Genomic DNA, 15,452 nt, shown 5'->3' on the forward strand with positions numbered 1-15,452 from the left:
TGGCCACTGCACTCCAGTCTGGGTGACAGAGTGAGACTCCAACTCAAAAAAAAAGAAAACGTCATGCTAACTGAAAGAAGTCAGTTGCAAAAGACCTCAAATTATGATTCCATGTGTAGGCAGTGTCCATAATAGCAAATGGTGTTTGCCTAGGGTCAGGGAGAATGAGGTATGGGAGGATGGTAGTTAAAGGGTATGTGGTTTCCTTTTTTAATTTTTGCAAAATGCTCATAACATAAAATTTGCCAGCCTCACCAATTTCAAGTATGTGTATAGGTCATTTGTGTTAAGTACATTCATATTATTGTGCAAGTAATCTTCAGAACTCGTTTCATTTTGCAAAACTGAAACCCTATGCCTATTAAACAATAACTTCCCATTTCCCCTCCCCTGCAAGCCCTGGCAACCACCATTTTTACTTTATCTCTATGATTTTGACAACTATGTACTTAAGTGCAATCATTTAGTCTTTTGTCTTTTTGTGATTGACTTCTTTCACTTAGCATAATGTATGTCCTTAAGGTATATTCATGGTGAAGCATGTGTTAGCCTTTCTTTTCTTTTGCCTTCCTTCCTTCCTTCCTTCCTTCCTTCCTTCCTTCCTTCCTTCCTTCCTTCCTTCCTTCCTTCCCTCCCTCTCTCCCTCCCCCCTTCCTTCCTTCCTCCTTCCTTCCTTCCTTCCTTCCTTCCTTCCTTCCTTCCTTCCTTCCTTCCTCTCTTTCTTTCTTTCTCTCTACTGATTATTTGTAGAGATGAGGTCTTGCTATGTTGCCCAGGCTGGTCTCAAACTCCTGAGCACAAACAATCCTCCTACCCTGGCCTCCCGAAATACTAAGATTACAAGCATATGCCACCATGCCCAGCCTAAGTTTTCTGCCTTTATAAGGCTGAATAATATTCTCTTCTATGTATGTAACACATTTTGCTTATTCACTCACACATCAATGGATGTTTAGATTGCTTCCACCTTTTGGCTACTATGACTAGTGCTGCTATGGACACCAGCATACAAATCTCTTTAAGAACCTGCTTTCAATTCTTTTGGGTCTATGCCCAAAAATGAGGTTTCTTTTTTGGGGGGTGGTTAAAATATTCTAAAATTGATTGTGGCGATAGTTACACAACTTCCAATGTACTAAAAATCATTGAACCATACACTTTAAAGAATGAGTTGTATGGTATGCAAATTATATTTCAATAAAGTTGTTACAAACACACACACACAACAGCAAAATAATGTTTGGCCTGTTTTGGAGGACATCAGGTTAGTCAGTGAATCAGGGCAATGTATGGAGTGCAGAAAGGTGTGATAGAAATTGGTTTGACTATGTAATTCATAGTCATAACATTTAATTTGTCATCAAACCCCAAGAAGAGCATTTTATTACAGGAAGGTGCAGCCTGATACTCTCTAAACGTGCAAAAATCCACAGTTCCCTATATGGGCAAAAATATGGAGCATGCTTAGACCAAATGGAAATTATTTACCCAGATTTCCTGAGGAATCTGCAGTTCTAAACTCCTGTCATCCTATATCCTAGCGTCTGCTCATTTGGCCTCAGGAAACGGCTGAGGGTTTTTTTTTTTTTTCCTGTTTCTCCTTCACCCCTCCCCTCCCTTGGCTTTTTAATTTTTTTCTTTTGTCAGACAACATATGGAGCAATACTACTAGCAGGGGTGCGAGAAGAAAGAGGGGAAGTTATTTAAAACAAAAACAACAACAAAAACACTTGAAATTGCCTAAGAGGACATCAATCTTGCAGAAATATAGAATGCAATATAATAAATCTGCACGTAGAGTCCTAGTGGAGGTCGGTTTCCTAAAGTTTTGCAACTCGTCCTTAAAAATTTCTTGGCATTGCCTGCGGGTGCTTGTTCCAGTGGGGAAAATGTGATCGCCCCCTGCCGGTCTTTTAAGATACACGACTCAGCATACCACGGAACAAAGTCCACTAACTTCCTAGAATTCGCAGGAGGTACTGTATCACTTTTGAAAGCCCAGAGGCTGACAGGACTCTCAAGTATTCATAATTATCAAAATTTAGGGCTGAGAGAGACAGCCTCAAGCCCCGCCCCCGTGGACTTACGCTGGCAGCCTAGGAGATCAGTGGCGCTCAGTCCGTAGTGGTTGGGCTTGCACCGGTCACACTTGGCTCCTTCCACGTTTTCCTTACACAGGCACTGGCCGGCCACAGACCCCACGGAGGGGTCAGAGTGGCTCACACAGATGCCACCAGATATGGTCCCGTCAGGGTCACATTCACAAGCTGGGGACACAGACATGCATTGTCTTAGTTGCAAATTATGGAAAACCTGAAATATAAGCACAGCATTTTACCCACACCATAACTATCTTACTTTGCTTAAATAAATAAATATGTTTAAATTATCAGACTGGTGGGCACCGTGGCTCACACCTGTAATCCAAGCACTTTGAGAGGTGGAGGCGAGAGGGATTGCCTGAGTTCACAGTCTCGAGACCAGCCTGGGCAACATGGCGAGACCTCGTGTCTACAATATATCAAAAAATTAGCAGGGCGTGATGGTGCAGTCCTGTAGTTCCAGCTACTTGGAAGGTTGAGGCAAAAGGATTGCCTAAGCCCAGCAGGTAGAGGCTGTGGTGGCTGTGAGTGTATCACTGTACTCCAGCCTGGGCAAGAGTGAGACTCTGACTCAAAAAAAAAAAAAGAAAAAAAAAAAAAAATTAGACCAATGGGCAAGGGCTGTTCAGAAATGTGTCTGAGATCTCTGGACCCTGGAAAATGTTGAATAATTCCACACACATACATAGTTTAAAAAGACTTTAAAATAATTTGAATATCAGAGGACCAGAGGAAGACTGCTATTGTGAAAACTGGATGTTAAGAATAAGATCGATTCTTTTTGGGGTGATGAAAATGTTTTGGAACGAGGCAGATGTGGTAGTTACACAACGTTGTTCATTTTAAAATAGTTAATTATTATGTTATGTGAATTTCATAAAAAATACATTGAAGAAAAGAAAAAGATTACGAAGGTGGAAATAATGTCAAGAGACACATAAGAGTGGGAGGTTGTAATGATTTATATGCCATTGCAAGGGACATGAGAAAGAAAAAGAAATCACATAAAATGTCCACTAAATCTCTGAACATGGTTAAAAGCTAAGTCTGTCCTTCTCGATCATATAAAAATATGTCACAAGGAAAAGTGGCATTCTTTTTTATTCTTCCCAGAAGGAATACCTACAAGAAAGAAGGGAGGGAATGGTAAGAAGTGCTCATAGCTTTGTTTTGTTTTTGGAAATCTGCTGGTGGGGCAAACATTCGGATGAAGAAGTTCTAGAAAATAGGATAAACAGTCACCAGTAGCAAAGGAACAAGAATAGCAACTTTTTCTGATTCTTCATAGACTTTTGAACAACTTGAGGAAGTAGTATCCTATGCAAAAGGATGCTTATGGTATGAATCATTCCAAAGGGCGAAACAAGGACTAGGGTAGAAGTTACAAAAGGTAGCACTCGATTGAATATAAGGAAGAGCTCTCTAACAGTCAGGGCTGCCCAGGATAGCATAACCTCCTCATCATTGAAGACATCCAGGTAGGTGCAGAAACAGCATTTGTTGTGACTTTGGTATGGAGGACAAACGTGCTGGTGGACATTAGATGACTGCTAAGATCTCTTGCATCTCTGTGATATATTTTCAAAGGATTCCACTTTTAAGGAATTGTAATAAACATTCAAAAAAATGAATATCCTGATTTTAAGGCATAATCATGTTCACATGTTTACATTGGCCTTGGGTTTCTAAAAGCAAACCCTCAGGTCTCAAACTATGGTTGCATAATAACTATTTAGACTAGTGAGTTTAGTGGAAAAAAAATCTAGTCAAACCAGTTGTTTGGTGTCATTGAAGCAAATGGGCTTCATTGTCTGACAGAATCTTTCAAGTTTCAGTTGTGTGTTACTGTTTTGTGACTGGTGATAAAAATCTTACTATGAAAAAACAGCATTGGGTTCTATTTAGTTTGGAAGAATGACAATTTTCTTCTAATTAAAGCCAGTTGCTTCTAGAAAGAAAAGAACAAACTGGATTCATTTTAGAAGTAGTCAAAAGGAAAAAGCTCAGATTTATTTGGGAGACACTCCAAAGAATCAGTATTGAGTTCCAGAGTATAATTTAATTATGCACAGAAGTATCTTTTGGGAAAGGGATGTGGGAGGATGGATAGTAACTCTACTTTGAAATTACCCTATGTCATGGCATTTATAAGTCTAATAAATCCTCTTGGTGTCATATAAGTTCATTCCAGCAAACTTTTATGATCAGTAGTTGAGTCTACCAAATTTTTGTTTTTCTGTATCAAATTTAACCGTGTCTTAATTGTGGAAAACTTCAAATTAGTCAGTTTTGATGCCTGGAATCTGTTTATGTAAATATTTAGGTTCAAACAAGGACAATTCAGATAAACTTTATATGAGAATGCTAATTGATCTTCTTAATACCCATCATCTGAATACACACACTTAAACTTGTGTTCAGGGTAACTGGGAGAAACTTGGGCATCTCATGACAGTTTGTTACAAACTTCTCATCTACCTTTTATGGAAAAGTCCCTTATTTACAAAGAATGACTTCTTAATTGCATGCTAGTGAGACAGGGTAGTTAATATAACTCAGACATAAATAGATGGATTTCTTACAGACAGACATAACTTAGGTAATTGAAAAACATGTTGAATAGACACCAGGGCACTGACTTATCAAACCACAACTTTCTAAAACATTACTACACTTGACTAGGTCCCCCTATACCCAGACCCAAAATACAGGGCAACTGATGCCCAACTCCCCTACCAAAACCATAAACAAGACACACACACACACACACACACACACACACACACACACACACACACACACACATTACCAGAGACAATAAAGCATGATGTTTCTAAAAATAAATTAATTGAACTGTAAAACAACAGTTTTTACCATTATTTCAACAATTTCACATGACACAAGTAAACTTAAACATCAACTTAAAAAACAATAAAAATAAAAACTTGTGATCAATAAATTATAATCCATCACATTCCCCACATAACACACAAAATTTTTACTTAAAAAAATTACTTAACCATCATCTTAAAATATATACTCAATTAACAACTCTCTGTGTCCTTTTTCTTAAGACACCCACATTTACATTCTCTCAGATTGTGTCTTTTCTTCCTAATAAATTCTACTTCAAAACTCCTACTCAGACTCACTTTAAAATTCTTTCTTTTGACAAAGCAAAGTAAAAAGTCAAAACAACTATACCCCACACCACCCAACGTTATCAGTAGTACCAGCTTTTTTTGCTTGGTTTCTTTCAAAAGCACTATCACATTAATACTAAGTGATTCTTAAGGAACAAGGTTTTGGTTGATGTGTTCAAAATATGTAGCTTATTTGCCAAATCCCTTTCCAAAATCCTAGATTGTCTGTTTAAAAACATTGTATTTCTCTGATTCGACCCAAGAGAGCAATTTAATCTTCTTTTATAAACATATAGCTTTTAAAATAATAAAAGATGTGTGTGTGTGTGTGTGTGTGTGTGTGTGTGTGTGTGCGCGCGCGCGCGTGAGCTTACAGATTCTGTAGGACACTTAGGAAATTATTCTGACGAAATATATTTTCTGAGAATCCATTTTTTTACATTAATTCTGAGCTGGTCATATAAGGTAAATTTGATGCGCTTAAACTGCCTACTGAGTAATCTGAACTCAGAACACTTCATTGATACCTTTTCTACAGTGTGTTCATTTAAAGTTTGAAATCCAGGACACTGAATTCAGGTGGCTGCTGAGTCACTTTTGTGTAAGGCTTCATTTGATGTATTATGGTTATATGAAGTTTGAGTCACAGTTTTCAGCAGTCCTCCCGCTCCCACTTTAGCATTAGCTAATGATACAGTTGGAGCAGCAAGATCCCCGGGTATCAGGAGAGGCAGTCCTCCATGGCTGCTGGCATTCTGAATGTTCTTGCTGAGCATGTAAACTGTGCAAGGCTCTGCCTGCTCTTTAACCAGGACATCTTCTCCTGGAAAAATATCAGGCTTGCCTCCACTTGCAATAAAGCAAGGAGTCTTCCAAGCTCAGTGTTCATTAGTATGGCATACACTCACTAGGTAAGCAGTATCCACATGATATCCTTTGTGTCACCTCTGTGGGACTTGGGGACACGGGAACTCAGGTTGATACTATGATCCTGTTGCTTGCTGTGCCATGAGTTATAAAGTTGTTTGTTTTTGGCCCAGGAGTTTCATGTCTTTTGTCAGCATTCATGAAACCATAGCAGGCTGACTTGTTAGTTTGCACGTAGAGGAAGATCTCAGACCCAGTTACTGACACTGGGTATTTGAGATCAGGTTGGAGTATTTATCTAGATGATAATGAGCAGCAGTGATGGGACTAGAGTAAGCAAGCAAGGTGACTAGGGTGCAAAAGTTATGGAGGTGCTCACCCTACGTTTGTGCAAGCAGCAAGTGTCAGCCCTGTACTTCCCTGACCTTGACAGTGAGTGCTTCTTTGAAGTTTGGGACCTAAGTGCTCTCCTTGCCTCATTCTACTTCCAGTCCTGCAGGGAAATGCAAATTTAAACAATGAGATACCATTTTATTAGCAAAAATGAAAGTGTGACGAAACCATGATTAGCAAAAACTGATGTTTGACAAAATCAAGGGTTGACAAAATTATAGAGCCACAGGAACTGTCATATACTCCTGGTGTGAGTGGTAATTGGCACACCCACTTGGGGGATAATTCAGTATTAGCTAATCAATCAATTTGAAGAAGTCCATACCCCATGACCCAGAAATTCCACTCCTCGGTATGTCTCTTAGGGACAGTCTTTGCACTAGGTCACATACACAAGAATGTTTATTGCAGCATCAGAAGAAAAATGGACAAATAAAATTTGTCATATTTATAGGAAGGAATTGTATACAGAAACAAAAATGGAAGAACTAGGGCTGCCTGACATGGAAAAATCTCAAAAATAAAATGTTTGAATGAAATACCCAAGGTGCTAAAGGAGACATATAACATGATATTGTTTATGTAAAGTTTAAAAACATGTTGACATATATTGTTTATGGATAAAAACACACATGAAAATGTACAAACAAGAATGGTAATAATAAATACCAAATATATGAAGAAGTTGCAAATGGGGCAGATGTGTACCTAGGACTTCACCAATAGTGCCTACCATGTTTTATTAAAGAAAGTCCTGAAGGTGATGGGTTAAGATATTAAGTTTTGACAAAGCTGGTGGTCAGTATAAGGATGTTTATTATATTATTCCCTATTGTTTGTAAATGCTTGAAATATTTCATTTTCAAAAGTTGAGATTAAAGATGTTTCCAGCCTAGCCAACAGAGCGAGACCTCATCTCTACAAAAAATAGAAAAAGTTAGCCAGGTATGGTGGCATGCTTTCATAGTTCCAGTTACTCCTGAAGCAGAAGCAGAGAGATCACCTGAGTCCAGTTCAAGGCTGCGGTGAGCTATGATCATGACATTGCACTCCAGCCTGGGTGACACAGTGAGACCCCGACTCAAAAAAAAAAAAGGAAAAGAAAGAAAGAAAATATTTTATTATTTATTTACTTAACTTATTTGTGATGAGGTCTCCCTATGTTACCCAGGCTGGTCTCGAAATTCTGGGCTCAAGTAATCCTCCCACCTCAGCCTCCCAAAGTGCTGATATTACAGGCATGAGCCACGTGCCCAGCCAGAAGAAGATATTTAAAGTTTTTTTTTTAAAGCAAGGTAATAATATGTTAGCTCATGCATCTTAACAGCAAAATTGAATTGACTACAGATAGTCAAATATTTGAGCCAATGTCACTCCTTTGGTTACTTTGGAGCTGACTTCACTGAAGACTCAATGTGTCTGCAGTGTCTTCTTTTTTCTTTTTTTGAGTTGGAGTCTCACTCCATCGCCCAAGCTGGAGTGCAGTGGCACACTCACCACCACCCCAGTTTCGACATGCAGGGCTCTGACCATCCTTCTGTGTCAGCCTTCCACGTAGCCAGAATTACAGGTGCACACTACCACGCCTGACTAATTATTTTATTATATTTTATTGTAGAGACGAGCTCTCCCCAGGTTGCCTGGGTTGATCTCGAACCCGCGGGCTCATACAATCCACTCGCCGTGGCCTCTCAAAGTGCTGGTATTACAGGCTGAGCCACCGAGCCTGACCCTGCAGTGTCTTCTGACGCCTACCCCTTCCCAACTCCCACCCCCTGTGAAATCCAGAATAATTTCTTGATTCGCCAGTGTCAGCCAGTGCCGCAAGACTACCAAAACAGACGCAGACTGCATTAACTTGTTTGCAGAAGGAAGAGCTCTTCAAGCTGAAGTGTTTTTGCAATCCTCCACTTTCCAAAACAGGGTAGCTTGGAGGTGCTGTTAAGCAGTGGGGACCTGCAGCCCAAGTGAGACCAAGTTGGACCTCGCTCGGTAGAAGGGATCAGGGCAGAGGTGGGTACTCACGAATGCACGCATAGGGATCCGAGATGGCTTTGAGGGGGTCCCTGTAGAAGAGTGATCTGCAGCGGTGGCAGTGCTGCCCATCGGTGTTGTGCTGGCAGTCATCGCATACGCCTCCGCTGAGGCCGCCGCTCGCCAGGTACGTGGTCATGTTGAAGTGACAGCGGTCAGAGTGGCTGTTACAGCTACACACTGAGAGAGGAGAGGAGGGTTACTAAAGTCTGCTCAAAGCCTTGGATTGACCGTTCCACTCACTGATCCTGACACCCCTTATCCTCTCACCACTCCATCTTTGTATAGATGCATCAAATATGCAAAGGGTCAAAACAGGCGCCTTCAAAGGATTCTTCTAGTACTCTGATTCTGCTCATATGCCTTCTGTAAAATGTATTCTTGATGCGTTTGATATGTAATTTTTAAAAAAACCAGCTGAACAAAAAGAAGCAATTTAGGCGATCTAGAGTGCAATATTTGTGCTGGTGTTCAGGAAAGAATACTTCCACTGACTTAAGGCTTCCTAAAATGGACTCTTTTACATGAAGTGGTCTGCAGGCACTGGGATTCTCAGAGATGTCAGAGCTGAGCCTGGCCAGCCTCCTTCCTTCCATAGGAGCAGAGAGGGAAGGGCTGCAAGTCAGTTTCTCATCTCATCTGGGGCTCAGCCAGAGGACTGGAGGAAAAGACAGTCTGTTGGGAGAAATCTGTTTTCATGGTAATGTCTATGCTGTTAGGCTTGTTGGTCTCTCTCCTGTAAACACATTAAGTTCAGGCCGTGTTTTGCTGGGTCTTGTGTACTGTATAAGCCATGACTCTCATGGATGGGGTTTTTCATGAGAGCTCTTCTAGAGACCTTTAATTCCCTCAAATCTCAAATTCTATGTTTTCCAAGTCCGGGAAAATAAATGGAATAACAAGTTTGTTTGGAAGTTCATCAAAATTCAAATGAAGCAAACATGTTACCCAAAACAAAAGCAGCATCTTATTAGCCTGGAAATATTTTATTAAAAAAATACAATAGCCTGTCAAACTCAATCCTGGAGCTCATTTCTCCTATTATCCCACAGATGGATTTAAGGTCATGTTCATGGAATGTGTGATTATTCAGGAAGATAGTAAGGATCTCTGCACCCAATCTACTGTTCACCAAATGCCTTGTCCCCACTTATATTGCCATTACAATATCTGTCCTTGCATTGGAAGGATGTCATACAACATGCATACTATTTCATTTAAAAAATTAATCTGTGGTGTGAGGATTTGAGATATTGGCGATTCTTCCATGTGAGATAATTGGGGACATTTGAGTATCACACAATTGGAGGTGGGAACCACAGCTTTACCACTTTGGTGTCTGCATCCCCACAGAAATGAACTGTGTTCTTCAAAATAAGGAAACACGGAGCATACTCAGACTATGCGGAAAACATATGTTCACCCACATCTGCAAGCGTTATCCTGGAGGCCTGCAGCTGGCCTCCAAGGGGCATCCTGGAAGAAGTCCTTGCATCTCTCACAGTTCAGACCATCTGTATTGTGCTGACAGACACAATGACCATGAACCTGCATTGTACAATAAATAAACAGAGCATTAAAAGAGGGCTTATCTTTGAGGACAATTAGGGTTCTTTAAATGGAAAATTCAATACCAGGCCATGGGACTCTCTGATTCGTAGTCTTCCATATGCTAGTTATGACACCAACCTCGACTATCTTCCATTACTTGCTTAACTATCCTTCACATTTTTCAAAAGTTTAGAAGTTCAATGAAAATTTATAATCCTTTTTTTTTTTTTGTGGCTTTTCTGAATTCTAGTTTCAGAGCAGCATAGTGCAGCCAGCAGTAAAATAAGGGACAAAATGAGGAGGGGGCTTGTGTGGGGACAGGGGATTATGGGGTGGTAAGGGAGCATAAGGGAAAATGAAGTTAGAAAAGGGAAAGAAGTGAAACAGAGATATATGAGACTCTTGGATTTTTCACAAAATGCTCTAAAGGGCCCACATGCAAAGAGAGAAGCTCTATTTCCAGTGAAACCTGGGGGTAGCTGAGTGGGAAGAGACTATGCCTTAACATTAAGCCTTGTGTGATTATGCCTAATACATAGTTTAAATATATTTAGTTGACCTTGCATCCAAATATAATTCTTCTATTATCTTTTAAGACTGGTCCCTAAAATGCAAGAGTTCTGCAGTACTAAGACACAGTTTTTCCTAGTAGAAGAAGGTTACTTGGATTGACTGTTTGCATAATATCGGATATTGCCGAAACACCCTAGCATTGACTACGGGGTCTTGCTGCAGGATCCTTTGATACATTTTTGTGAGATAACAAATGTGAAATTACGGTTTTTCCCCACCAAATCTCCATTTTCTAAAAATAAAAATAAAAAGAGGGCAAAGTGGACTGTCTTGAAATCATACATTAGAAATTCCCTGTTCATCAGTTCACTGGTGTCCATATGTGGCAGAATCCATAAGCACTTTGGGCTGGAGAAACTGGAAGACCCTGGGTGGCTTGTCAGGCTAGGCTGAATAATACCTGCTCCAACACAAAACCAGCATGTTGACTTGTTGATTTCCATGTCGAGTGTCTGATCTACATTCAGCACTATGGCAGTGAAATGCAGGTAGGAGAGCCAGCTCCTCTTTGGGATCCACAACTCACCATTCTGGGAGGGCTGAAAACATCTCCCCGTACTTTCTGTGTAGGGCCACATTCACTAGCGTGGCCATTGCAAAAACAGCTTCCCCGAACCACCATCTCGTACAGAGCATAGTAGTATTTATCAAGGGAATCATTTTGCCTTCTTCCAAGCAAAGTATCTCCAAGGGTGTGGAGTTTGGTAAAGTTTATCCTCAGGTTTGTTAATGTCACAAGGTCTAAAAAAGGAAATCAATGAATCAAAACGCATTTAAGGTGTATCAGTTCAAGGCACCCTCCTCGACTGATACCTCCCATAATGTACTATAGAAATGCAATTACAAAGAATATGCTAAACATGCAATTTTTAAAAAGGAGTTGATGTGAAAAATATAAAAGAATTCATACCTTGTATGTGGGGGCTGTAAGGGTTTTTTATTTCAAAACTGGGATCCAAAACTTTTAAAACAACCTATAAAACAAATGTAGGTATATTTGTAGTATGTTACTGTAAAATGTAACTGTCAAATTTACTTTTAAAGAAGAGATCCTGATCTTATAGGAAGGTTGAGACTTTGCTTCCTAGCTGGTAAAGGATACAGATTATCTTTTGGGATGAATAAAAGTACCAAGACCAAAAATGAATAAAAGTCATTCATCAGTCATTTCAGACATCAGACACAGAGAAAAGGAAAACTCTGAGTACTTTTTGCACAAGTGGTCCATCTAGACAGAAATGGTGATACCAGCGGTAAAGAGGACACCTGAGCTGGGATGGAATGAAGTGATGGACAATTCAGCCAGTCATGATCAATTTGGATCTGGAAGGGAATTCTGGAGTTGTCTTCTGCCACCTGTTCTTTCTGCTACCTGATAAAATGGTACCCTTCAACCTTACTCCCTCCCTAACCCTCTGCCAGTCCCCCGCTTTGTTCAGAGGGATGTTCCTGGTAGATCCCACCTGGGTGGTGGCTTAGAGAGCATGGAGATGAGGCAGCTTATCCAGGGCTGCTGCTAGCTAGCAAGGGTTAGAAACAGACATTCCTTCTTCTGGGTGCACCGGGTCATGGTACCTGGTTTAAATTTTAATCCCCATTCACTTTCAGCTGGGCACTCTTATGCAGGATTGCTTCTGATAATGCATTTATTATGTATTATTCAGGACTCATTTCAATTTAGTCACATTCATTTTTAAAATCCCAACAGCTCAAGATACATTTTAGTAATTACTACTTAATTTGTTTTCCATTTAGGCTCATCACATTTTCCAAAAGTTTAATAAAAAAATACAAGGAAGGAAATGCTACCTCACCACCAGTTGAGGGCTCAATATTCGAATATCTGGAGTCACAAACAAGGTCTCCCACTCGCTGGGCCTGGCCAGACATGATGTCAGGAAAGGAAGCGGCACAATCTTTTGCAAAATACTTGAACACTTTCCAGGTATGTCCATAGTCTGTGGACCGTTCAACTAACATTGCAGCAGGCCGAAAAGTCTATGAAAAAAAAATGAGTAGAAATTGAAATGTTTCACAAAGGCAGATTTTATTATCCACTTCAGGTTGAATATTTGTATTTTCCAATTTTATTTTTTAAAACTTTATGTGTTTCTTTAAAAATCTACTACATACTAAGATATCTTTCCACATAAGTGGGCAAGCATTTATGAGTACATACTTTGCCCTCCTAATCTAATTACATTTTAAAAATGTTTATGGCTGTGCTAATTATTAATTGAAGAAAGAGGGAAAATAAATGAAAAAGCTAATGCAATTTAATAATTTATAGCTAATTGTTGTAGTTCTCTTTGCCTAGAATACCTTTCCTCTGACAAACTCTTGTATGTCCTTCAAAATCTATCCATGAAGTTTATCCTGACTCCCCAGAACAGACTTAGCCTCTTAAACTAAATTCCCCAGCATTCTATTTTTTTTTGAGTTGGGCGTCTCACTCTGTCGCCCAGGCTGGAGTGCAGTGGCCATTCCCGGCCACCGCAGCCTCGACCTGCTGGACTTCGGCAATCCTTCCGCCTCAGCCTTTCAAGTAGCTGGAACTACAGGCATGTGCTACCACGCCCGGCTAGTTTTTGATTTATTGTAGAGATGAGGTCTCGCCAAGTTGCCCAGGTGGGTCTTGAACCTGCGGGTTCAGGCAATCCACTCACCTCAGCCTCCCAAAGGCATGGGATTACAGGCTGAGCCACCGAGCCCGGCTAGCATTCTAAATCTTGCCTCTATTTCCATACTTATCACTTTATAATTTTCTATTTATATGTTTGCATCCATAACTAGATTTTGAGTTCTTTGGGAGCAAAAACTGGTATTTTTTCATTTCTTATTTTATATTCATTTTTTTATTACCACAACTAGCACCAGGCCTGACATCAAAATTAAGAGTTTAACAAATGATTAAAGACTATGCATAATGGTTTGCTCTGGCCTCTGACTAAACTTAGTACAGATTCTTTAATTCTTCTTCCACTCTTTTTTTGGGTAATTATTTATCATAGAGTTGTGGGGTATAATTTCTTCCCCTCTTGATTACAATCTTTCCATATTTACCTAGATAATTTCAATTCCTGCCCTTTTCTCCTGAAAATTATCTTTCTAATTCTCATGGTCCCTATCACCCCAGTACTTGGAGATTTCCTTTTCTCTGTCTTCTAGGATTTAAAAAAAAAATTAACCATAAAGTCATTGCGCAACAAGGAGTAATTTTTTTTCTTCATCCAAGAGCAAAAACCCAGAAGACAAAACTTAAGTCTGAATTTATTCTGCTTTTTTTCACTGCAAGAAAGCAACAAAATGAAATTCTAGGTAAATGCAGAGTCCTTTGGGACTAGATAGAGAGCAGCAGGCCTAGGTCTCTGTACCTTAAATGTCAAGATTAGATGACTGAACTGAAATAATGCCTCTAGGTCCAATCTGATGCTGACATGATCAAGACCTGAAGAAAAATCCAGAAAGAAGAAAATCAGTAATTTTGAAAGACCTCTGCTTATCATGCTAATTCCCCACTGTGGCATGTCTGGAATAAGATCGCTTTGAAGTTGCATGGATGGTGGCCAATACTCTTTCCCGGTCTTTGGGGGTGGTATCCCGTGCCACTCCAAGCCCCAGAGACCTATGGGAGAGCAGCTTTTTATGTTTTACCCTGACTGTGTCTGCATCCACATTTTGATGGTGACACACGGCCACTGTGTGGCAGCATTACCTACTTACAAGGGAATTCTGGGTGTTTCCATAGGTGGAAAGAGAAGGTTCATTTCTTTGTACTCAAATCTTGACTACACATAAATATGAGCCAGTAAGTGAGAGCGCAGTAACTATCAACACATCCTCTTCTTCCAACAGCTGTTAACAGTCACTTGGCATAGCTTGGGATATTGTCACAACATGGCTTGGAATATTTCCTTTAGAGTGGGGATCTGTGGGATCCCTTATGGCTGAGGAGATGACAGAAGTATCTGGTCAGGGTTTTGCACTGAGCTAGTTAGCTAGGACCCATCTCTAGCACAGACGTGGAGTACGAGCCCCAACCTGGACACAATCAAAGCTTGGATCTCTAGAGCAGCACTGCCCGACAGAAAGAGAATCTGAGTCATGTATGTCATTTTAAATGTTCTAGCAGCCACATTTGAAAAGTAAAAAGGCATAGAGATGAATTTATTTTTAATAATATACATAAGCCAATATATGGAAATGTTATCATTTCAACATGTAACCGATATCTTAAACATTAGCAATTCTTTCCTATACATTTTTTTGAGACTAAGTCTTAGAAATCTGAGATGTTTTACCCTTACAGTCCATCTCCTTTTGGATTAGCAACATTTTAAGTGATCCTGTTGAACTGTGTGGCTCCAGACAATAGGGGCTGGACTGCAGTGAATTCCAGACTGAACCAGGTGAAAGATGAAAGGTGAAAGGTTCAGGGATATGTTTGCTGCTGAGAATGCAGGTTCCAGTCCTTTCTAGAAGGGAGATCTGCTTTCCCCTCTCTAAATTGCTTGGCTAAGGAGCTAACAGAGGAACAGTCCCTTTGTGAGGAGGTGTGAAACAAAAGCTGGAGATGGATAGTCAAGAAAGCTGTGAAGCAAAAATGGCACCATTCATCATGAGGACAGGTGTCTGCAGTAAAAGCCAACTTGGACTCAAATCCTTCATTATGGAGAGTCCAACTAGAGATCAATCAAGGATTCAAAAGGAAGTGACATTTAATAGCTACCAATCGATCATTTGTCAAGTGGATGACATTAAAAAAAAGTCTCACATTATGCCTGCCCGA

The 15,452-nt window shown here is 40.1% G+C and overlaps 1 protein-coding gene across 2 annotated transcripts in view; it reads right to left on the minus strand.

Annotated features, from left to right (window-relative positions):
- The window catches only part of LAMB4 (laminin subunit beta 4), a 114,699-nt gene that overhangs the window by 76,646 nt on the left and 22,601 nt on the right, over nt 1-15,452 (minus strand). For both annotated transcript variants that reach the window (XR_002481624.1, XM_008052513.2), the window contains exons 5-11: nt 14,038-14,111; nt 12,473-12,661; nt 11,574-11,637; nt 11,190-11,404; nt 9,967-10,087; nt 8,531-8,719; nt 2,088-2,267 (exon numbers count right to left, since the gene is read on the minus strand). Coding sequence is in view for 1 of the 2 variants with exons in the window: in XM_008052513.2 (XP_008050704.1) it covers nt 2,088-2,267; nt 8,531-8,719; nt 9,967-10,087; nt 11,190-11,404; nt 11,574-11,637; nt 12,473-12,661; nt 14,038-14,111 (1,032 nt within the window). In the remaining variant the exon portion in view is untranslated. The remainder of the gene's footprint in view (nt 1-2,087; nt 2,268-8,530; nt 8,720-9,966; nt 10,088-11,189; nt 11,405-11,573; nt 11,638-12,472; nt 12,662-14,037; nt 14,112-15,452) is intronic.

Source organism: Carlito syrichta, unplaced genomic scaffold (genome assembly GCF_000164805.1).
Source record: "Carlito syrichta isolate Samal-C Ts95f unplaced genomic scaffold, Tarsius_syrichta-2.0.1 Scaffold279535, whole genome shotgun sequence".
NCBI lineage: Eukaryota > Metazoa > Chordata > Mammalia > Primates > Tarsiidae > Carlito > Carlito syrichta.